General features: G+C 37.5%; 1 protein-coding gene and 1 long non-coding RNA gene across 4 annotated transcripts in view; both read right to left on the bottom strand.

Annotated features, from left to right (window-relative positions):
• The window catches only part of ano1a (anoctamin 1, calcium activated chloride channel a), a 58,027-nt gene extending 46,640 nt beyond the window's left edge, over nt 1–11,387 (bottom strand). Inside the window, exons 1-4 of one of the 3 annotated variants that reach the window (XM_077563779.1) lie at nt 7,367–7,452; nt 4,526–4,571; nt 4,331–4,431; nt 3,596–3,735 (exon numbers count right to left, since the gene is read on the bottom strand). In XM_077563779.1, coding sequence (XP_077419905.1) covers nt 3,596–3,735; nt 4,331–4,431; nt 4,526–4,571; nt 7,367–7,436 — 357 coding nt within the window. In that variant the 5' untranslated portion in view covers nt 7,437–7,452. Of the gene's footprint in view, nt 1–3,595; nt 3,736–4,330; nt 4,432–4,525; nt 4,572–7,366; nt 7,453–10,186; nt 10,375–11,287 lie in introns of those variants that run through there. The other 2 variants (XM_077563781.1, XM_077563780.1) reach the window with 2 other exon arrangements.
• Nucleotides 11,388–14,580: 3,193 nt separating this feature from the next.
• On the bottom strand, nt 14,581–20,023 carry LOC144050860 (uncharacterized). Its single transcript, XR_013293957.1, has 2 exons — nt 16,498–20,023; nt 14,581–16,055 (listed from the first exon to the last, which is right to left on the bottom strand). It is a non-coding gene; the product is annotated as an uncharacterized LOC144050860 (long non-coding RNA).
• Between the last annotated feature and the right edge of the window lie 5,141 nt (nt 20,024–25,164).

Genomic DNA, 25,164 nt, shown 5'->3' with positions numbered 1-25,164 from the left:
CAGTTCGGAAAATGTATGTATGGATGGATGGATGGATGGATGGAAGGATGGATGGATGTTGTGAGCTCAAGCACAACTTTGCCTTCCACTCAACAAAGTTTCACATCTTAACCTTAACCACATCTTAACCTTCAAGTTTCAATTCAAACAGATCCCAAAATATTACTTTTTGGGCAAGTCTGCTAAGTATGGTGGCCCTAAAGTGCAAAACACAACAACAAATCAAAAAACATGAAAAACAGCAACAACAAAACCAACTTGATCACTCCAAAAGAGAACCTCAACATTTTCATTTCACTTCCCTGTTGTCTGTAAGCCATGCAACATGGATGGCCTCACCAATATTTTACCAACCATCACCTCTTTACCACAGTTAACATCGCTTAGGACTGTTGACCCTAAGTAAGTAAAGTACTCCACCCTAACTACTTGACTCTCTTTTCCCTCTTTCCCGTCCAACCCTCCCGTTTATGCACATGTATTCTATCTTCTGCTAACCTTCACTCTCTCCTTTCCGACACATGCTTCCACCTTTTTAAAATTCCCTCTACCTGCTCCCTGCTTTCACTGCAGATCACAATGTCATCAGCAAACATCCCGGTCCATGGGTATTTCAGTCTAACCTCATCTGGCAGCTGATCAATCACGATTGCAAATAGGAGGGGGCTTAGAACTGATCCCTGATGCAGCACACCCCACAACTGTTCTTTTGCTCTCATACATATCCTGTACTATTCTAATACACTACTTCTTGCAAACTCCAGACTTCCTCATGCAAAAAAGCAGTTCCTCTCGGTACACTGTCAAAAGGCTTTTTCTAGATCTATAAATACACAATGCAGCTCTTTCTGATCTTTGATTTTTCTCTGGCCCTGGATAAGAGTTGTGATACATGTGACACTGCGCAGTTACTAATCTTCTCACGTGGGATCACTGTAGACATTTTTTAAGTTTCTTTGTTTTTTTATTTGCTGTTATTTATTTATTCACTTTTTTTTTCATTCCTGCTGTGTCTAGTTATTTTTTGTGTTAAGTGCCCCCATGGTCAAGTCCTTCTGCCTCAATTCAAGTGAAGTTGCTACTCAATTCCCAATTCCATGTCCACTAGTCCAGTCTCATATCTTTCAGTTTTTGTCAATCAAAATAGCAATTCTTGCCAACTCAAGTCCAAGTCTGACTCTCTTCCCCTTCTCTACTACAGAACTAGAGTGACACCAACTACTGTCAACAAATTTGTTTTTCTTTCTTTATTTTAAAAATACTTGGCCAATTAAAATAATCCTGATTCTTGATTTAACTAATAATTGATGAATAACTCAGAATGTAAATGGTACAATTTGCAGGGACATTGTGCTTTTTAAGTGGTATTTATACACCATGCACTTGAGGTTTATTATAAACAGGCACCTTACCAAAAACTGCATTTTAGTTTGAATTTATTAGCTATATTTTGATTTGACTGTTGTTACTCCCCATTTTTACTGTTGTTGGGTCACTGATGGTGTAGTAGTTTAGTCAACTGACTGGTAGACATCATGGGTTCAGTTCCCACAATGTGAGTGAGTGAGTGAGTGAGTGAGTGAGTGAGTGAGTGAGTGAGTGAGTGAGTGAGTGAGTGAGTGAGTGAGTGAGTGAGTGAGTGAGTGAGTGAGTGAGTGAGTGAGTGAGTGAGTGAGTGAAAAGTTCCTGATCTACCCTATGATTGATTGGTGACCAGCACAGGGTATAGTCCGCCTTTCACCAGTTAGTACATACAGTATGCCCTGAACAGGATAAGTTGTATAAAAAAGGCCAGATTTATCTTGTTGTTTCATATATTTCTGGCCCTTAGCCACTGTGATGTAACCCATTCTGACCCGGATTCTGTCTCTGAGAATGTCATCAATGATTTTGCAGCAAATGTGTTGAGACATATTTGGGTTGAAAAAAGAAATACATCACCTGTCATTGCCAAGTAGTTTTTTAAATATATATAATTCAGAATACACTTAACAATGTAGCTACTAAAAACATGGTGGAAAAGAGTGGCTAAAAGAATGTTAAGTGGAAGACAGAAACACACAGTACCATGAATGTGAATGTAACGTATGTGCCTGCTGACAGAATCATTTTTGTGGTGAGCAAAATGCGTCAGTGTTAGTGTCTCGCTCAACATGTGCAGAAGACAGGAGACTTGTCACCATAACCGGTGGGGGTCCAAGATGCAGCCTGTCACCCTACTGCCCCCGTTATTTTGGAAAGCTGCCCAGCTCCAATGTCTCATGACTGATTGTGTGCTGCATTGTATGTTGTGATGGGCTGAATTTCGGGATCAAAATTGTATGTGCTTTTTTAGTGGTGTAAATTAACCTACCGAAGACTAAATTGCTGGCTGGCTTGAATGTGAGTGTGGATGGTAGTCTCTCTCTTTGTGTAAGCCCTGATTGATTGGTGATCAGTGATCAGAGCGGAAATCTGGATTTATGAAGTCACACTCAAATTTAACCTCTAAAAAGTGTGCAGTTGGGATTTAGAAACAAAAACAAAAAATCCCAGCTTTGACTACCGTAATCAGCAATTTACATTTCTACATTTCTGTTTAAGTCCTTCCTCTCTGCACAGTCTGACTTCACTTTCACTGTACTAAAATGCTTTGTCTTTTCAATCATTGTTATCCCAGTCATTAGGCGATCTACTGTACATACAAGTCATTATAAGCATCAGTTAGTGGTAATGTCATTCAGGGTCATGTCACCAACTGTCACACCCTGATCTGAAATTATACTGAATCTAAATTATGTGTGGAAGTTTTCTAGCAACACCACCTTGATACACTACTTATTTCTTTGACAAATGGTTGTGACTGAGGTGATATACATATTGCATACGATTTCTACTGCTACAACTACAATTACATATGCTGTAGTTTATTTTTGTTGTTGTTTTTCCACAGTGTGTCATTTGTTTCCATTTAAGCCTATTTTCTGCATGATCCTCTCTAACGCCAACAGGCTTCATGTCTTCCCTCCCTCATGTCTTCGATCAACTTTCTCCTAGATCTTTTTCCAGCTCTTTTGCATGGCAGCTCCATTCTCATTATCTGTCTACCAATATACTCACTATTTATTAAATTTATTCCTCAAAATTTTTCCGCAACTCTGCACGTCACCCTTGGTCTATCAGGGGTGGGCAAACTCGGTCCTTGAGGGCCGGAGTCCTGCAGGTTTTTTATCTTTCCCTTCTCCAACACAGCTGATTCATTTGATCAACTAATTAGCCCGCTCTGCATGAAACAGATAACGATCCTGTTCATTGGAATCAGCTGTGTTGGAGGACGGAAACCTCTAAAACCTGCAGGACTCCGGCCCTCAAGGACCGCAAGTTTGCCCACCCCTGCTTTAAGTGTATTCTATTGTTGCTTTTTTTTTCTTTACTTTTTTTTCAAATCGAAAGAAACATACATATTGAAACTTTTTTTTTTTAAATCCATTACTTAAAAGATAAATTATGTGTTAGTTTTTAATGATTGATGACTACTTAATGTGCATTAGTCATCCCTCCGTAACCACATAGTATAGTTTCCTATTCATATAAAAAGACAGATGTAGTTTCCTACTATGGAGTTGTCGTTCCGGGCCTTGGCGTTGTCCATCTCAAGGTTTTTCTCCTCACTAGGAACTGGCGAATAGTTGTCACTCCTCCGCATAATGCAGAGATCCTCAACTTTGAGGCTATCTGTCCTCAGTGGGGGAGAACCTTAGAAAAGTACAGAGAGATGGATTTAAAATCTGGATTTTTTCATAACAATAGTCAAACGAACATATTCAGTTTTACAATACATACAGCACCATTTGGGACTAGTCACCACTGTCTCTTGAAGCAATTACATCATATGTGAATGACTCAAAGTAGATCATTTTTAAGCTGCAAGCATCCCTGAACTCATTAGGGATTTTCATTAAATGGCATGCAGGTTATGAGATTTAACCTTCCTTTGTCCAAATTTGCTCGATTTCACATTTTTTCCACAAACATATTCCAGTGGTCAGACCTCATATTTTTGCAAATTAGTGACAAATCTTAAGGGCTCTATTTTCGTGCCCAGCGCAAGTCGAGTGTAAAGTGTAGTCCAACTGTGCGCATCGGTGGAGTTTTCTTTCTTTTGGTATTTCCGTAGATGGGCCCAGTTAGAAATGGGAGTTGTTGTGGGAGTGAACACAGCCAATGGAATCCTTTTCAATTGAGCACAGGAGAGGTGTGCGATCTACATAGTAAAAGCATAACAGACTCCCTGGAATCTGTGCAGTAGACGTTTAAGTACGTTTAAGAGGAACTGCAAGAAGATTTCCACCTGTGGGTGATGTAAACTGCAAATTGGGCACTTGGAGCCTTCCACACCCGATCTTGTGTCTGTGTGACAACCACATACACGCACTGTTGGGTTCATTCAGCCTAGAACATTTGATAAACAGACACGGAAGGAAGACAAGAGATATAGACTCGCGAGGAGAATGAACAGAGATGTGGACAGATCACAACCTCCTACCCATTCTGACACATTTTGTCGTTCTTCCTGTTATTATTGGGTTGACCTAAAAAAAAAAAAGGACATTACAGCTCTGAAGGGTTTGGGGGGAATGTGACAATTGTTTACACAGGCAACAATGCAGACATTCTTTAACATTAAAAGCTTCTCAACCATAAAAATGTTCCGGTCATTTATCTTGGCCATTTGTCTTGTGATGAGGGCACATTTCCTGTCTTTTGACTGCAGTCGACTCCAACTCACACAGTTCAAACAGAGGTCACAATATTGAATGAATCCACAAGGTTGAATAAATGCTTTACCATTAATAAAAGACTAAATATGGGATAATTAAGATACATTAATCTAACATGCATGCACACACACACAACCCAAACACATAAACACATATATTGGTGCCACGGTTAGTGGGCTGCTTTCAGAAAATATATGGCTGTAATATTAATGATGCTAATAAAAAATAATGCATACAATTAATTCATTTTAACAACGATTCAAATGGTTTGATGCATGCTGTTGTCATATTTATGAATGCTATACGATGACATCCACCAAACATATCAGCGGAGCACAGAATCTGTTTGCCTGTGCCTAGATCAAATCCACCCAAATCATGTTGCACCACCTGCGCCACAACTTAGATCTGATTTCATCTGGTCTAAAGTCTAGTCTACTTTCTGTCACTTAATTATCAGCTGCACCTGGAGCATCCAATAAAAAACACTCTTGGTCTGGCGGAACGCCCAGCAAGGCATAGTGCAGCCTGCCAAATTTCCTCATGAGAAATGTGGTCTTCCTTCAGGCATAACATTACCGCTTTTGTCCATATGGCGTCACCATAATCAACGTAAACTTAAAGTTCCTTAGTGTTGCTTTAACTGAGGCATCATAAGGGAAAGAAAAGTGAGGACTCTCTGGGTTCAAGATTTACAAGTGCCCTCAAAATAACCATTTTCAATCTGTGCCATTGAAGCGGTGGGGCCAAAATTAGGGCTCTATAAGTCAATGAGAAAGTTGGTTGCATCGGCACATGATTTGGTCGCACCCTTTAGAGGAAGAACAGCATGACTATGCTGATGAGTAACTTTTTTCATTGGCATACCGTTGTTTCATATGAAGTAAAGATTGACAGTGACTTGAGTTATATTTGCAATATTATGGTGAATAGCAAATGCATCTGCAACAAGCAGTGGTTTACCAAACAAATTAATTTTAAAAGAAGTCATAACAAAAATGTGTTTAAAAAAATAAAAGGCATGTCTGTGTTTACATGTGCTGTGATTTTTTTTATGAATGTCATACATAACAGCAGAATAAATTTAACTTAACAATTCAACTCAGAGTAGCCAGCTCTTATAGGAGAATAGTGGTTGGGCTCCTCCTCTCATCGTATGTAAATCATTATTATGTTAGTATTTCACATTGAAAATGTAACATATTTTCCAAATGCAACTTTGTGGAATTTACATCTCATGAAAACCTCACACTCTTGGAATTTGGGCCAGATTTTAATGAGTCACGGCCCTTTCGTGTTTACGCACACATTTCAAGGTTGGGTTGATGGGTGTGTTCAAAGACTGAATGGGAGAATTGACACACCTTGACAGTGCACAATCCAGACGTGCGAAAAAAATGACTTAAGCGTGAATGGGAATATTTGGGCCATAGTGGGAAAACCACATTTTAACATCCTGCCTAACATGCCATATTTTCTGGCCCCTCAACACTGATTGACTGAAGTTTAACAAACCCTATAAAGTATCGCCAAACGTATAATATATATACTACATGACATTATGAGCCCTCTATTTCATGGATATTATATTTTTCCCCTTAAAAGCGTGATGTGTTGGATCACATATATGCATTGCACGGATAATCCTAAAGAGGGTAGGAATTTCACAACCAGATGTCTTCCCAGTGACGTTACATGTTAGCCATTTTTAAGAAAAGAGAGAAACCTGATTTGTAAACTAACTGTCAAATTTTAAAGAGGTCAAGGGGAAAAAAAGTTGGAAATTTTTACTGACACAACATTATAAATAGTTAATGAGTATATACAATGTGAAATTACTCAATATTTTATAATCAGTGTTTTAGTAGAACTGTGTTAAAAGTCGGAGTATAAAATTTGAAACAGCAGGTGTCATAAATCTCAGGATCAATCAAGTGTTATTTTATTTACTTTAGGGCATTTGACATGTTATCAAATCTTGATTTTTCAACTCAGCTACAAAAATGTTTAAATTACATAAACTGGTATGTTAAAAAAAAACTGATTTATTTATTTTTTTTATTATGACTGATCACTAATGTTGCTATAGCAGCTAGTAAGTTACTTTTATTTTCTGATATTCACTAATAAATATTACAAATTGCAGGGAGGGATATTGACAATAACCTGTTTTGTGTGTGTGCATCAGTGTGTGAGTTTTAGATGGCAAACCAACAAACACTGCATTGGTGAAATGATTATAGATGGCATTTCAAGTGATGTTTAGCAGCTATAGGAAGATAATAATAATAATAATAATAATAATAATAATAATAATAATAATAATAATAATAATAATAATAATAATAATAATAGGTCAGATTTATATAGCGCTTTTTTGGACACTCAAAGACGCTTCAAAATGGATACATTATTCGCGCGCTCACACATTAACACTCTGACAGTAAGCTACTTAAATAGCCACAGCGGCCTTGGGTCAGGCTGACGGAAGCGTGGCTGCCAGTTTGCGCCTATGGCCCCTCCAACCACCACCAAACATTCACACCTTCAACAGTGTGAGTGGCACTAGAGGCAATGTGTGTGAAGCGTCTTGCCCAAGGACACACATGAGTCAGGGAGAGCGGAGATCGAACAGCCATCCTTCCGGTTACTGGACGACCGGCAGCGCTTCCTCATTAGCCACAAGATGATTATGAAGGGTAGAAATGGACCACTTCTGCAGCAACTACAGATAATAGTAATAATAAACAACCAGAAAAGGACACAACTGAACCAAAATATACAACACAGAAGCAGTCATCAAGGAGCCAAGTGAAAAGGATGGAGTATCGGTGGAAAAGTAAAGAAGACTCTGATGAAAGACTTGATTGGACACCGTACATATATTTCAAAATGCTACATGAAATTGCAAAGGAAACAAACTTGTAAAGTGTGCAAAAAGATGGAAAGTCAGCAAACACAAATGATAAAGACGCTCAGTAAACTCTGGGCATGTTCATACACATGGTGCTAGCACAAAACCCCAACACATGAGACAATTAGGAGATTTCAGGCCTTCCACCATCCAAAATAAAAGGTTTGTGACCCAGAAAATAAATGAATAAATAAACCAGAAATGTTCCTCCTCAAATGCTATTAGCAGTTCCGTTGGTGGCGTTCTCAATGCTGCTATTAGCAGTTATACAATTGATTATTAGTGGAAAAAAGTTTTATATGATGATATTATGTGATCAATATTACCCACGTGGCATCTATCGCACTATGGTCTTCATAGAAAGGGATCCATCTACCTTTGGTCCTTACTCAATGTTTTTTCTTTTTACCCAAAATTGTTTTTACCTTCCCCAGTTGGGGGGTTTAGATCAGGGGATGTTGCTATTTGTCAACTGTCAGGCTGTGAAGCCCTTTGAGACTCTTGTGATTGAGGGCTATACAGCTAAGCTTCAAACTTCAGACTTCAAGCTTTCGTTTCGCCTTTGTAAATTAACTGTGTATTTATTATACAAGGGCGTCATAAGGGAAAGAAAAGTGAAGATTCTAGTTAGTCTATTAAAGTCTCATGATTGACAAGAGTCCTATAAAATAATGTTTTCAATTAGTATCGTTGAAGTGGTGAGGCCAAAAGTGTTATTTTATACAGGAAGCCCAAATTCCTGGTAGTGCCCCTGGTAGATGGAATTGACCTAACTGGCAACATGGTCATCAAAGTTGTTTCATTTATCTATCCGTCTGCTTTTATTTTGACTTTTTTTTGTTAATGAATAGGCAGAACATGTAACAACTAAAATGTTTTTCAGCTTCCACAAACTGTATACAGAACCTGGGGCAATGTACAAAATGAGGAAATGGTAGTGGATGAACTGTAGCATAATGGCTCTAAGGAACTCATTGTGATATCTTTATGTATTCAAATTGCTATCAAAGCATGCCCCTGTGTTTGTTTTGCCTGCCAAATTTACGTATTATTTGTGTGTAAACCGGTTCCATGTCATTGAATTTTGTCAGTTAAATACAAATAAATTAAGCTAACATTGGATTAGTTTTAGAATGTTGTGTTTGACAAACATGGAACCAGTTGGCACACAAATATTAGTAAAGTTGACGTTTCAACGTCACTAATGTCGTGTTTCATGAAATAACAAAAAATATGTAAGATTATCTTACAAGCACTACATGCAATTGTAAGGTTTAACCCTCCCTGTTGGGTTGATTTTTCAGAAACAGCAGTAATGTTCCTTTATTAAAAAGTTATATTGATTTAAAAGTGCATTACAATAAACATCATTAACCAATTTAATTGCAAATGTTTTAAATAAACAATTTTTAGCGTGTTTCATCATGAAATACTACTATTTATAGTTTTTTAACTTTGAAATTAGTCAGCCCTTATAATGAATATGCAGCTCATGATTAACAGTTTTCAATGCAAATAAGTTAAAATGAAAAAAATTCATTGCCTGTTGATACAGTTTCATTGCAAAAATAATTTTAACATTTTAAGTTTAATGTTCCAAAAGCATTTAGATAAACCTTTAACATGTAATTGAAAATATGTCAAAGTCAAAGTGAACCAAAAAACTACATAAGTTAAAATGGGTCAATTGACACATGTTCCAAAAGCATTTTGATAAACATCTTGTCTTTCAGTGAGATGTGTTATAAAAAACAAACCCCAAAAAATAATTATAATACTATGGGTCAATTTGACCATTTTATTGAAATTAACCATTTCTTATAGACAGTTGGTGTAAATGTTGGGTTAGTTTGACCAGTATAGGCTCAATATTCCTTGCAAATATCTCAAAACTTTTTTTTTTTTTGTATGTTGGTGCCAAGTAGGGAAAAAGCTAACATTTGTTCATTAACTTGACTGTGGTTCATTTAACATAAAAGAAGGGTTAAATAAATCAAAAGCAAGACTATGAAAACAAACTAGAACCCTTGCAAAGCTTTCAATTAAATTCACTTCCACTGCTGAGTAGACTCCTCTTTAATGGCGCATAGAAAAAGATCGTCAAAAGTGTTGCAGGTAATGCTGTAGGCTTAAAACTGTTGCTGTGAATGCGCGCGCGTGGTTCCACTGTTAGCAATTAAATAAACGTTGACTCCACTCTCAAATGAATGATATGTTGGTTTCGTAGCTATTTTATGTCAATCATTTCCATGGATACATAGATTTTGTCAAACACTACTGTTACCCTAGATAAGCATTTGGATAGGCATATGGATTTGTTTGGCATGCGGGTTCACCGGTATAGGAATTATAGTACTATAAGTCGATGTTGATCAGCGGTCTCAATATAGAGGGAACTACATTAGTTTCTTAAAACAAATCCCCCCCCCCATCACACGCACGCACGCACATACACATTACCGCGCGCGAGCGCTCGCACACACATTGAATATGGCAAAAACCGCGCTCTTACCAGTATCCTCTATTGTGTCTTGGTGAATTAAACCCCCAGCCGCTTGGCCCTCCATCATAACAGCCTGTCAGCTTTACTGCAAAGACCCCAACCAGATCTATTCCACAACAGTAGTGTGTAATCATGTGTGCCCGCAGGTTTATAAGCGCCTGCACTGTTGCTTAGACACGCATGACCGGCTGCTACCGCTCACGATTTTGGATGACAAAAACGAGGCTGGCAAGTGACGCACGTAAAAATAATAATAATAATAATAATAAATAAGTAAATATAAAGTAAATAATAACCTCAGAAGACGTAGCCATTTAAAGAATATCAGAAAATGAGTTCACATATAGACAGAAAATTGCCCTATCCGCAAAATATGCTTAATGGTAACACATTTGACGTGAAGCGTCGTTTTAAATATAAATAAATAAATATTATGATTATTTTAAGGTATATGTCCCGTTGGCTAAATTAGCTCTTGTACATTTGACTAAACAAAAACTAATAATTGAAAATAATTTAACCCTCTTGGAAATATGACGCAGAATTGATTTGGCGTGTCATTGGTCGATATTATTTGTTATTTGACGGAATGCTGCAGTGTTTGGGTGCTGAATAGTCAACAGTCCAGCCGGTACCGCCCACTTGCGAAAGGGAATAAAGGAGCCCAAAAAAAAAACACCATCACAAGGCACCAGCAAGTGCGGAGGTGTTTCAAACATCAAGATGTAAAAGCTCTCACGTCGACTACACGTCCAGAAAAAGCATTTTTAACGATCCGTGAGACGTGAGTGGTCGATGTGAAGGGATTATAACAAATCAGTGAGCTGCTGATAATTATGATTATAAATACAATCAAGTTCAACACCTAAAATGTAACTAGTGTTAGACGAAGAAATGCGATGGTACCGCAAGACACGTTGACCTCGCGATGATATTCGGCTTTCTCATATAGGCGAACATGTTTCCATTTTTTTTATTGTATATAGGCCTATATCAAATGTTAACAGAACATACAGGACATTATAGATTCATTCGGCTGTGATATTATTTTTGATGAAAACCGACATTTAGATTCCACAATAAACAATGAACAGAACACGGAGACTTTACCTTTTCACCACGTAAAAAGAGAATCCGATTGTTTGTCAGATTTCACAGATTATTTGCAGTTATGGTCTGTGACACTTCGCTCTCACCTGAAAGAGACAACAGGGTGGAGGAGGAAGTGTTTCTCGTCTCTCCAGGTAAGTTTCTCCTCCCACACTTGTAGCATACAACACTTTGTCTGGGAGTAACCGATTGGCCACAAGCAGATCGAGGATAATTGCTCTAAAATAAAAGTACATTCAACCCCATTCTAAACTGCACATGGTACCGATATAAAATAAGGTAAAGTTGTGTTGGTTATTTAGCAAAATTATTGATTTTTATACTCTAACAACAACTACAAACTTACAGAAACTTCCTTAGTGAGAGATAGACATTCCTAAACAGACGTGTTTGAACTTGTGTGTTTTGTCATTTTTTATGATACACCCCACCAACTCCCTCAACGTCAGAAATCAGGTAGAGACTACACAACATAGCATAATGTGCAGAGGAGGACATGACTTTGTTTTTAATATTTGCTGAAGGATACTCAAATCCATAGACCCTTTATTTGATTGATCATCACAATAATGTTAATGTACATATAGTGACAGTATCATGTTTACTAAATTGTAAGTGAATCCTGGCAAAGTGAACCAACCTGATTGGCCTTTATCAACTGACTCAGAGCACAGCACTAATGTTTAGTGTGTGCACCTCAGACAGGGAGCACTGTTTGCAAAATATTTCACTCTTGGGTGTCAATGTGGATATTGGCGGATTCAAGGTTTCCCATTGCTGAAAGTAACGCCTGGCCTTGGTATGAAGGGAATGAGTTGCACATTTGTAATGAGTTGAACTGATCCTGTCCATTGTTCTTCTGAATAAGGGCAAGCCCTCGGTGTCGTTTTACCAACCACACCCAAAACCTCCACACAATTTACAACTTAATTAGAAAGGAGGGTTGAAATTATTTTTCTGGTAGTTTTCAGCAATGTGTCCATATTTTACTAATGCCTCCTTACTGCCTATATAGTGCTTTCTCCTTCAGGGTTCAGTTGGCCTCTTAATGTGTGAGAACGAAGTGTGGTCCCCCCTACAACAGCCTCGTTTCTTATTTTTGACACTTTGAATCTACAGTTTGAGGAACTGATAAAACTGATAGAACACTTTATGATAAGATGCATGCATGCATGTTCTATAGTTGTATTTATATCACATTACTGTTTTATCTGCATTTTGTTCTGTTGGAAATATGGATAAATGATTCGATGTTAAAGAAGGGTGTTAAAAAGTTTAATTAATTTATAATTCATAATTTTTCTTTCTTCACTATTTTATAATTTTATGAGTTCACCAATAATTTAATAAAGTAAGCAAAAACAATGTTAAATACATGTACTGTATGCTCTCACATGCACATGTACTTTCTGCTTTTTTCTGCTCCCCTTCTCTTTTTTTCTAGCCCTCTGCTGTTACAGTCATAACACAATGTAGCCAACATCCAATTTGTTCAGATGTCGGAACAACTCTCAGAAGCGGTGCTGGCATGAATGAGCCCCAAATCGGGACAACTAACCTAGTTACCTGAAACCACCCAGCAAACAGTAAACAACAACACCCTCGCCTTTCTTGATATGGTTTATTCCACTCTCCAAGGCGGTAGGTACGCCAGTTTGAGTCATGTTCAACAGAGGGCGCCATTCACTTGTCATAATTTGACTCGATGTGGCCCGCGACTTGCCGATCTTGTGGCGGCTGTGGCTCAGGGTGTAGAGCCAGTCGTTCAGTAACCAGAAGGGCAGCTGTTTGATCCCCGCTGCCCCCAAGTCATAAGTCGTGTCCTTGGACAAGACACTTCACACACATTCCCTCCAGTGCTACTCACACTGGTGTATGGAAGGTGCAAATGTTTGGTGGTTATCGGCGGGGCCGTAGGCACACACTGGCAGCCACGCTTCTGGCAGCCTGCCCCAGGACACCTGTGGCGACTAAAGTAGCTTACCACCACCACAGTGTGAATGTGTGAGCGCATAAATAATGAAACTACAGTGGAGCGTCTTTGGGTATCTGATTAGATAGAAAAGCGCTATATAAATCCAATGCATTATTATCTTGTATTATATTTTCCAAAAGGTTGGTGGGTTGGATTTTTTGTTAAAATGTGACCGTAACATAGAAAAATTAAAAAAAATAAAGCTTTCTAATTTTCACCAGCAGGCCAAATAATTACTTGTAAAACATTCCTGCGAATTTTTTTTTTCCTGCCAAATCATAAGAATTCTATTTTGTTGTGAAAAGCATATCAAGTGGTAGGCTATATTAGAATTGATAAATAAATAAATAAAACTATACAGGTGAAATAGTTAATATCCCAAATTCAACTTCTTATATTAATGGTATTGATCCTATGAGCAGACACACTGTGAAAATTGTTACATGCATTTGTTCATTGAAAGTAATAATTTCCATTCAAAACAGGATAAAGTTATTGATTTGATTGTGAAAACCATTTATTTTGCATTGACAGGAACTAAATATACGTCCAAAGTACCCAAAATAAAGTTGTTGATTTCCTTCCAATTAATTTTTTCCTTCGTGCCCTCCAGGTATTATATTTATTTTTGAGTCAAATGGTCTTGTGCATGCACATTGAAAACGACAGAACATCAGTACCACCATGGCATTGTACTGTAGCTGTAGCCATTTAAGACTAAGTTATAGTGCTGTGAGTGAGTGTTTTAAATTTGGTTGTTTGAGGGTCAAGTGCTTTCATTTGATATTGTTTAATTACAGCTTAGATTGAGAAGGCCTGTTACCTCGAGTGTTTGTCCGGTCTCATTTGCTTGTTAGACAATCATTTTTTTTATTTATTGTTGTTGTCTGACATCTTTCGGAAGACTGCCCATGGGATATTATGGGATATTCTGCCTTCTCCATCATCTTCTTTCTCCCCTTCGCTTTCCATCCTCATCTAATCTCAAGTTCATATGTTGCATATGGATCATGTTTTAAGATTAATAAATATATTTTGAGTATACTCTGTTGGCCAATAAGTGTCTTTTTGCAGCGTTTATGATACACAATACATTTTTTTCCCTTTTTTTTTGTGTCAAATAAATTTAACAAGCTCAGTGCCTAGTGGTAGAGTGTCCACCCCGAGACTGGGAGGTCGTGGGTTTAATCCCCAGCCGGGTCATACCAAAAGACAGAGACCCATTTGCCTCCCTGCTTGACACTTGAAGAAGGTATATTAAAAATCCATACTTTTGCGTGTCCAATAAATCAAATTATGGGATAAGAAATGAACAGAGTTCCTGCGCAGGATGATTTATTCCGGAGATCTCCGTTACATCATTGAATCAAACTCCAACAGTTTCAGATCAATAATGCTACTCCTCTTTCGAAGAGCCCACACTTTATTACAATCACATCGCAAGAACAGTGTCTCCAACACCGCCCCTCATGAATAAGTAAATGTGTTATATAATGGAAAAATACAGGTTGAAAAACAGAGTTCTCAGGACACAGATACAGCTGTATTCGTCTCTAGTCAAAATATACTTTCAAGGCACTTCTAGTACTTTCTCCCATAACAAAATCTCACAAACAAGTTGAACTCAACAGCTCCTAATGTAACATAGTTATATGAGTGTGCGCTCTCTCTCACGAACAGAAATGTGTTTTCGCACAGAGAAGGAACTTCTAGACCAAACAATGGGTCCCACCTTAAGGTCAAACTATACTGAGTTCAAAACTACTTTACCTACTTCACATCTATAAAACATTTCCACATGGTTAATATAAAGAATTAAAATGTTAATAATGTATAACAATGGTTAATATATGAAATAAAGTATTAAAAATGTTATAATATCTTTCAGTCCGCCCTTTGGGCTTTTTAAAATAAAGCCCAATAACTAAATATTTAAACATTTTTACCAAAGGATTCCCGCGGGATTTTCATCATCGCAATGGCAGGTGCAACATAGGAAGAGGAAAATGAAAACATTCTTTTTAGCAGGAGAGGAGGTCAGTCATATGTCAAAACAATGTGATTCATTAAAAGATTTTTTGTTTTTTTCTCAGTAAAATAAGCATATCATATATGAAGACAGTGTGTTGTGATTATGTTCAAAATTTGTGTTGGGGGATCACAGAAATAGCAAATTGGCATGACAGTCAATATGAGAAAGAGTGTCATGATGTACGTGCAATTGGAGACGCGATTGAAGACTTGTCGTTTGGGCTAGGGAAGTTTTGTTGCTTGCGTTTTGTTTTTGTTTTTTTTGGAGTTTTTTCAAACAGAGTCCTTCAGCTTTTCGATTGGCTGGCAACCTGTTCAGGTTGCACTTTGCCTCCTGCCCGAAGCCAGTTGGGATAGGCTCCAGCACCCTCACAATCATTGTGAGAACAAGTGGTCAAGGGAATGGATGGATGGATGGATTCCTTCAGCTTTTTTAGAACCCACATCAACTGCCAGAGATGATCACCGGGCCCAAGGTGTGACTCATTCTTTGTGGAACGCCTCGGAAAAGGGACACATTCCTCCTATCTCCATTGGGTAATCCTCAGCTCATCTGGTGGAAACTGGAAGCAGTTGAATGGCCTCTCGGCTGGCACGTCTGGTCATTGGAGCAGCTGGCTGGTCTCTCTGTTGATTCCCGGTGGTGGCTGGCTCCTGAAGGTGGGGGTTGAGTAGAAGGCGGACCTCCGGCTGGTCTAATAGGCAAGATGTGGAACCAGGTGCCCCGTGGACTGGACTAGATTGACCTTTTCATCACCTCATCTGGGTGCAAAATATTTTCATTTAGTCACTAATAAACATTTATTTACATCCCTTCTTTTTGAAAGAGCATTTTGGTAGTGTTATATAGTTAGGAGTTAGTAAATGTTAGTAAAGTTCTGTAGGCCTCTCCTGTGGGAAAAAATTCTGTTTGTTGTGACATTCAATTAGGATCCAGCCTTTGGCTGACTTTAATGACCTGAGCACATTCTTAAATGCAAAAAATGAAAATCTTTAGCCAGTTCAAATCTGACGAGGCCAATTTTGTTTACAGAATGTAATAATTATTGGAATGTTTTATTATAATATTTATTGTTATAAATATAGCATGGATGTGCTTCCGCCATTAAATAAATGCAACTTTCGTCAACAAATAAAATCAAAAAATAACATCTAACCCCAGGGCCCCAGGGGAAAAATAGAAATAGAAATGGAACATATTCACCTTATTTTCGCCGTCTCTGCCAAAACTTACTCCTTCTCCATGGTCAAGGAAATCCCCAATTGTCCTCCTGTAAAATTCATTCTCACGGACTATCTATAATTATCGCATTAAGACTAACTTTTAATTTTAAATGTATTTATTTAACATGGACTGTTTGTGTCCTTCGCGACGATATACCCAGACCAACCAATAATTCCCCCATCTGAAAAAGATCGCTTTAGAGAATTTTTCAGACTAATATATAAAGTTTTGCAGTAAATAAATTTTGCTTGCTTTTTGTTTAGAAAGAGGGGAAAATTTTACATTTAACCAGCAAATTCGACAATGCGTCCCAAGCAACTATTTAAATTTCAAAAGAGAATTCGGGAAAACACTAGAAGACCAAACTTAAAAAAGTAAAATATAATAATTAAGATTGAAATAAATTGTATCTTATCTGTATTCATATTAGCTGTTTCAATTTCTGAAACCAGACGAAATTTACCTGTATTATCTTTTGTACTATAAAAATATTGTAGCTTATGCCAATGAATTTTATAAAGAATCTCAGTTTTCAGCCAATTCATCAATTATTATTAATACATAAAGTTGCCCTTAGTTTTAATGTTACCATTAAGCTTGCTAGTCCCCCTTGTTGATGTTTGTCCAAAAAGCTGACTGTTTTAAAATAGACAGAGATAAACAAATCAGATCAAATCAAAATAGACATCAAACGTTTTTAAAATGTAATAAATCTGTGTGTATATAGTGTTGTCAATCAGTTCATTATATTTACGAAATGTTTTACTGTAAATGTTATCACCTTATATCTGTCAAAAATAGAGTGCAGTGTAAACAGTCAGTATCACATCATATGGTCTGGTATCACTAATTCAAGGAAAGCATTGTTTGTGGGGTTGAGTCACCATCGTAGTGGACAGTTCTGGACGCAGGAATGCTTTAAGGACGCTTGTGCAGAGCATATGGAGCAGTTTTTCATAGGACAGTTCGTGCGGAGCATTGTGTGCATTGGGCAGTGGAGCAGTTTTTCTTTTATCACATTTGTATATGATGGCACAGTCATTGTGGCAACAGGTGGCGCCAGGAACCTCCCCTCTCCATCAGGTATTGGCAGGATGTTTTGTGATGATGGCTGCATCACGCCCCTCTGATGGTGGTGGCAGTTGCAGTTTCTTTGTGGGTGGGGGGGGTTTAAAGAGGTCTGTGTCCCGCCAGTTGACTTTGTTCTGAAATAATGACCCCTGACCAATAATCCTCACTCGACTGAAAACACTAAAATCTGCCCCAACAGTATTTAGGTTATAACATGTCAGTAAATATTAAAAACAAAAACTTCCTTTATTAAAAAAAAATTCAAAATTTTTTTGAGAAAGGGGAAGAAAATAAAAATAAATAAAAAATAATAATAATAATAATAATAATTAAAACAATGAAAGTTTACAATTTTAAATAATTGCTAATTATATGTCAATATTTGAATTTAATATGTTTTGCATACCTTCATAAATAATAATTAGGATGAGGTAGGACAGATATACTCTAACAATTTACAAATATAGTTAATTAATAAGTGTGTAGTTTTCAATTAATGTTTTCTCAATGGAGGCCGCAGCCCGTAAAGTCAGCCTTTGGTCAAACGTCAAAGCAGGAATGATTTTTAATTACATAGCACCTCAAATTATGTCAAAAATGTGATTCTTCCAGATAGCTTCCCCAGTCTGTTTGTAATGAGACTTCAAATGTCGAATTCAAAGGTTAAATATATTCAGGAGAGATTAAAATTATTTTCTATTTATAAACATGGGAGAGAAAAAAATAAAAAATAAAAAAACTCCTTTTAAATTATAATTAACACATTACTTCATCCCCAGGACCGGAATATGGCACTTTTGTGGGACCCTAATTGTCCTTAATGGGTGTGTCTCCTGATTCTGAAAAGATATTTAAAATTTATTAAACAATGTTTTCGCGCACAAACAAAATCATAAGGGAAAAAACAATCATCTATATAAAGAATTATTCCACATTAATTGCCATCCAAGTTATTCGTTTTTAGTTATTATTATTATTATTATTATTATTATAAGAGTAGAGACTAAACTACTTAATCCAAAAACAATCCCAGAAAAACCAAACATACATCCTCTCATTAAACTTTAAAAGCAGATTAACAATCACACAATTAACATTACCTTTTAGAAAAACATTTTATTTGACCTCATTACAAAGATTGATGGCTGTTGGCATTTTTTAACCCGAGAAAGGGAATGAGTCATAGCAACTACAATCAGTCAAAGCCACCCATGCTCTACAAGCATAAGACATGCATCTAAATTTTATAATATCTTAAAACTATACCTCTCTATGTTATTTGTGTATTAATATTCGTTCGTTTTATATCAAACATAATTTTAAATATGACGTATTTGCACTCGTGAAGCCAGTTTAAGTATTCAACATTAGTGCTTAAGAAATTTATATAAGGGGCTTATAAAATCAGTTACGGCAACAATTTATATAATGTCGTTCAATTATTTAACGCAGACAATTGCGGGTTTTAGCGTTAGAAGTTGTATTAGTAATTTTACCGTCTAATTAATTTATCCCGTTTAGCGCTTATTAAACGGCTTCATTTGTTTTATTACGTAAATTCAAAATCATACGAGCTGTTTGTATGAAACAATCGAAAGTCAATATTACAGCATTAATCATCATTTAATACACTTTTCTTAAAGTTACGTCCGGGATATTCCTCTATATTAAAATACATATAACTCTAATACTTTTCTAATCCACGGTCTGCGTTTACGGAAATACAAAGTTAAACTACCGTAGACCCCCAAAACCATCGGACAAATGCCATATCTTATTAGAATAAACTAACCTTTTCCACAATATAATCAAGTCCCGTCGTTCAATATTAATTACATTTTAAGTCATTATTTAAACGGTATGTTTAATCCGGAAGCTTTAATTCCGACTAGCGGAAGTGATATCAGGTTAAATCATTTAGTCTTATATCATTATTTAAAGTTATATAAATGGTTATAACTTCACAAAAATACCTAAAGCTAGTATTCTAGCATTATTCATCATCATCTTATCCAAAAATACACGATTATGTGTCGTTTTTATTCCACTCGTAAACGTGTTCTTTTATCTCGTATTTTTACGTCGAACGCCCGCGGCGCAAGCCTCAACGTCCCCCATCAATAAAATTAACTTACTGTAGCTTATAACGGCGCCATAAAATTTATTCCATCGCAATCGTATATCCATTTTATCAGTTTTTCAAACCACGGACTGGGCATTTCTCCGATCGCAAATGCGCATGTGCTCGCAACTCCCTGTCGCCTCATGACAACCATTTTTGTAGTTCTCAAACAGTGTTTTCTTTCTATTAATTATTGCCCGTATTTTATAGCTTATTGTATTATATTATATTATATTATATTGTAGCTAAGTCGTATTAATATTTCTAAATACAGTGACGTCTCACTTATAACAAAATTAGTCAACAACATATCTCATCGCGGTCCCTTTAAGGTTTTACCGTGACGTTAGAGTTTCTTCACCGATCAGACGGCATACACACACAACGGACAGACAAGACATGTCGCTTTGTACGACATATCAAAACATATAAAATCCGGATAACTGTTCTTGTCCCAGCTGAACAGTATTGTCTGAGAATTTTAATAACCCAATATTCCAAGACCTATCGACCGATCTTAAGGCGTTCCAAATATTCTTATGTCGGTCTGACTTCCATAAGTTGAGCAAATATCTCTTGTCTAAGAATATCAATAACCAATTATTCAAAAGACCTAGCGATTGATCTTAAAACGGCATATTAAGTCCGTTTTATGTCAATCTGACTTCCATAAATTGAGCAAATATCTTGTCCCGATTACATAACAGCAGTCGTACTCTCTGCTGCGTCTATCCGTTGACTTTATTTTATTCAAGGATCATTTCTAATTACCCAAGAATCTATCGCTTGTAAAAACAAAATGCTTTTCTTGTAAAGACAAAAATGCTTTTCAAGCTGACTTCCCCTCAACTTCAATACATATATATGGACTCCAAACCAATTATCCAAATATCTAACGCTTATAAAAACAAAAATGCTTTTTAAGCTGACTTCCTCTCAACTTGAACCCATATATGTGGACTTCAAACCACTTATCCAAACAACTTCAACACATATATATGGATTTCAAACCAATTATCCAAATATCTAACGCTTATAAAAACAAAATGCTTTTTAAGCTGACTTCCCCATGCAGTTGCACTCAATTCAACGTGACAGCATCTTCATAAATATTGCTCGTCACCACATGTGTATTTTTCAAATACCGTAGGAAAATCCACAATCATGGACTCCATACAACCAAACAATTTAAACTTATACCTCTGTTCACACAAATCCCACCTTTGATTTAGTTATTTACAAAACGTATGGCGGCCGGAGCGGTCCCAAACAGAAAGAATTCCTTAAACGTGGATAATTACTCCACTTACCTCAGTTAATATGGCGCCAGGAATTCAAACCGTCCGCGAACGCCACAACCGTCAAACGTCTTTGTAGTCAGGTTGTCACCATCTGAAGAAGGTATATTAAAAATCCATACTTTTGCGTGTCCAATAAATCAAATTATGGGATAAGAAATGAACAGAGTTCCTGCGCAGGATGATTTATTCCGGAGATCTCCGTTACATCATTGAATCAAACTCCAACAGTTTCAGATCAATAATGCTACTCCTCTTTCGAAGAGCCCACACTTTATTACAATCACATCGCAAGAACAGTGTCTCCAACACCGCCCCTCATGAATAAGTAAATGTGTTATATAATGGAAAAATACAGGTTGAAAAACAGAGTTCTCAGGACACAGATACAGCTGTATTCGTCTCTAGTCAAAATATACTTTCAAGGCACTTCTAGTACTTTCTCCCATAACAAAATCTCACAAACAAGTTGAACTCAACAGCTCCTAATGTAACATAGTTATATGAGTGTGCGCTCTCTCTCACGAACAGAAATGTGTTTTCGCACAGAGAAGGAACTTCTAGACCAAACAATGGGTCCCACCTTAAGGTCAAACTATACTGAGTTCAAAACTACTTTACCTACTTCACATCTATAAAACATTTCCACATGGTTAATATAAAGAATTAAAATGTTAATAATGTATAACAATGGTTAATATATGAAATAAAGTATTAAAAATGTTATAATATCTTTCACACTCAGCATTATGGGTTGGAATTGGGGCGTTAGATCGCCAAATGATTCCCGAGTACAAGCCCCTGCTGCTGCTCACTGCTCAATCAGTTGAAGGGTAAAATGCGGAGAATGAATTTCACCCCACTTAGATGGGCGTGACAATCAGTGGTACTTCAAACTTTAATTTTATAAAATGCGAGAAATAATATTTGGTTATACATAAATTAATTAACTGGTGTCAAAGTGAATATGTTCATTCAGTTAAAAGTAATTAGTTTGATTCAGTAATTAAAATGTTAAGTTGGGGTGAGGATGGAGAGAGAAGAGGAGAAAGAAGATGATGGCGAAGGCAAAATATCCCATTTATAATATCCCATGGGCAGTCTTCCGAAAATATGTCAGACAACAACAAAAACAACAAAACAGATGGTCTAACAAGCAAATGAGCCCAGACAAACACACAAGGTAACAGGCCTACACAATCTGGTCTGTAATTAAACAATATCAAATGAAAGACTGCTTTCTGAAAGCACTTGACCCTTAAACTATCACTTCTGTTTTTATGTATATTTTGCATAATTTCCCAACTTCATTGAAATTGGGATTTGTAGACAGAAGCATGCATTACTACGTAGTTGAATTCTTGATTTGTGATGTTTTCTAATTCACAAAATGCTGAGCTTGTATCACTTCAAATTTGCTTGAGCTCACAGTACATACACACACACACGCACACATGCACGCACACACACGCACACACAGGTTTGTTTTACTATCTTTGTGGGGCCATCTCATTGCCATAATGCATTTCCTAGCCCCTCCCCCTAACCCTAACAATCAAAAATTATTGCCTACCCCTAATCCTTACCCTAACCTCAACCATAACCCAATTCAAACCTAAACTCTAAAACCAAGTCTTGACCCTCAAAAAGAGGTCTAAACTTGTGGGGCCCAGCAAAATAACCCCCACATGGACGGGTGAGCCCCACAACTCTGTGAAATCTCGAAATGTTTGCCCCACTATGTAATAAAAACAAGACCACACACAGGCCAAAGGGTTGTTTGTGTATGAACATTGTGAGCCCATAATCTCAACATTGCTGCATCTGCACCATAGAACATGACAAGGCTTTCTATTTGTATTCATTCTTTCTTTCTTCTTCTCTTCTGTTACAGTTGCAGTTGTTTTTTTAGTTGAGCATCTCAAAATAAGCCGTGCAAATCTACAAACAGACCTGCATGTACTGTGAAACAGCAAATGGCTCATTACAGTTTTTTACAATTGCTTAAGCACGAAATAGAAAACAGGGATTGGATTTTAAAAACACTACACACAATTAGCTCAACCATACTCACAAGATGCAGAACATCTGACATCCTGTGCAGAATTAATCACTCTTGTAAAAACTATAAACACATAAACCTACTTATGTTGCTTTTTGAAATACAGTACACACGTTTAAAAAGTTTTAAGTCTGTTTGAACCAGTTACACACTGCTGTGTTTAACTAAATAAAATAAAAACTTTTAGCAATTACTGTAAGCGAAGTACACAAAGAAAGTGCAAATATTGTCACACTCTTCCAGTTTTTTAAAAGTTGTATAAACACTAGAGATAAAAGTATTACATAATTATCAACACCTTACACCGAAGGAGCAAAACAATTAGGCCGTTTGTCCACACGACGGCGCAGTTTCGGAGCTTGAAACTGATCATTTTTTAAACCGGGCTCCAGAGAGGAAAGATTTCAAAACGCGCCCCGAACGCGTCCGTCTGGACACCATATGCAGGATACTCTTCCAGTGGTGACGTAACGGCCGCAGCTCGATGACGACGCAATGTCGTAGTTTGATGGTGTATGCTCCAACTCTCGCATGACTGCGCGCAAGCCGTCAGTCTGTCAACAACAATGGCGGATAGCCGTGTCGTAGTCGTTTTGTGCAGCCTCCTTAGGTTACTTATGCTTTTGCAGCTAAATATTTTGCTTCTTCATTCCTACGTCCAACAAAAGGTGTTGTACTTGAATCACCCGCCATTGTCACTTCTCCTGTGTTCGTCTTCTTCATGTTGTTTCGATACATGCAAAGCCATGTTTGTTCTGTAAATTGCAATAAAGTTAAAAAGTGTTTGTATTCTTCGCTGATTCTTCTTCTACGCTTTCTGTTAACTCCCTGTGACTGTGCTACAGCGCCACTCCAGACTTGGCATATACATTACAGCCGTTTAACGTCCTCAGCGTCTTCTTTTGGACACACGCGAGTGTCGCATCCTGGTTTGTTGCTTTGTTTTGTTGCCCTTTTTTGTGTGTGTGTTGCAGAGCCCAAGGTGTGTGGTGGCGGAGCCTCCTGCATCGCACCTGCTCTGCATTATCATTAGCAGAGTATTTGAGCGCAAGAGAGACAGGAGAGGGGTGCCGAGATATTGTAACCTTTGCTAATAATTGCCATCGACACTGCCAACTTGATACTCTCGTGCTCCTTGTAACTTAGTCCTCGCCAGTAGTGCAACTTGTTCTTCTGTTTATGAGTAAGTACTATTGTGATTTTTTGTTCTGTGTTACTCCCTCAGCGTTGTGTAGGTTTAGAGTGATTTTTGCGTTTGCCTTCAGTCCCCTTCTCCTGTAGCTCTCCGCTCACCTTCCTAGTGATTGTGTACTGTTTGTTTCCGCATTGGCCTCGTGTCAAGTTGCTTTTGGTTGTAGTATTTATTCACGCTAGCGTGCTCCCTATGTCCAAATAAAACTTTTAAGCTTGCTTCTTTGTTTTTGTCTGTCTTGGGTCCAAACACACGTTTTACACAGCCGTAACAGCAAGTCTTGAAACGCTTCTGTGTGCACGAGTTTTGTTTGAGGAAAGAAGCCGCCTTTGCTTCCATTTGGACGGGGCCTTAGACGTCTCCCTCCTCCAGCACAGGTGATTCAAATGATCAGCTCACTAGCAAGCTATGGAGAAGCCTGATAACAATCCTCACCTATGTTGGAGGAGGGAGACATCTAAAACACACAGGACTGCGGCTCTGTAGGACAAAGGTTGCCTACCCCTGAACTAGGCTATTTATTTATTTATTTAACTTTACAGTCAATTTAACCTGTACTGGTAGTACCGTATTTTTTGGGGGTCTATTTTCTGGGCTTACAGTGTTGGGACACGTTTCGTTGTGATTGTCTATATTGGCTGATTTCGGTTATATGAAGAGAAATAAATCCTATTTTCAATAGTGTGTAGCATTGATCTTGTGTTTGATGATTAATTTAACATAGTGGGTATTTGTACTTACTTTGTATTTTTCGCTTCCAGCAACTGCTATGTGTGCGCGCGTGTGTGTGTGTGCGTGTGTGTGTGTGTGTGTGTGTGTGTGTGTGTGTGTGCGTGTGTGTGTGTGTGTGTGTGTGTTGGGGGGGGGGGGTGCGCTTGTTCCGTGTGCATCAACTGGAGAC

Source organism: Vanacampus margaritifer, chromosome 4, assembly GCF_051991255.1.
Source record: "Vanacampus margaritifer isolate UIUO_Vmar chromosome 4, RoL_Vmar_1.0, whole genome shotgun sequence".
NCBI classification, from domain to species: Eukaryota; Metazoa; Chordata; class Actinopteri; order Syngnathiformes; family Syngnathidae; genus Vanacampus; species Vanacampus margaritifer.
This window is presented reverse-complemented; position numbering and strand designations above follow the sequence as displayed.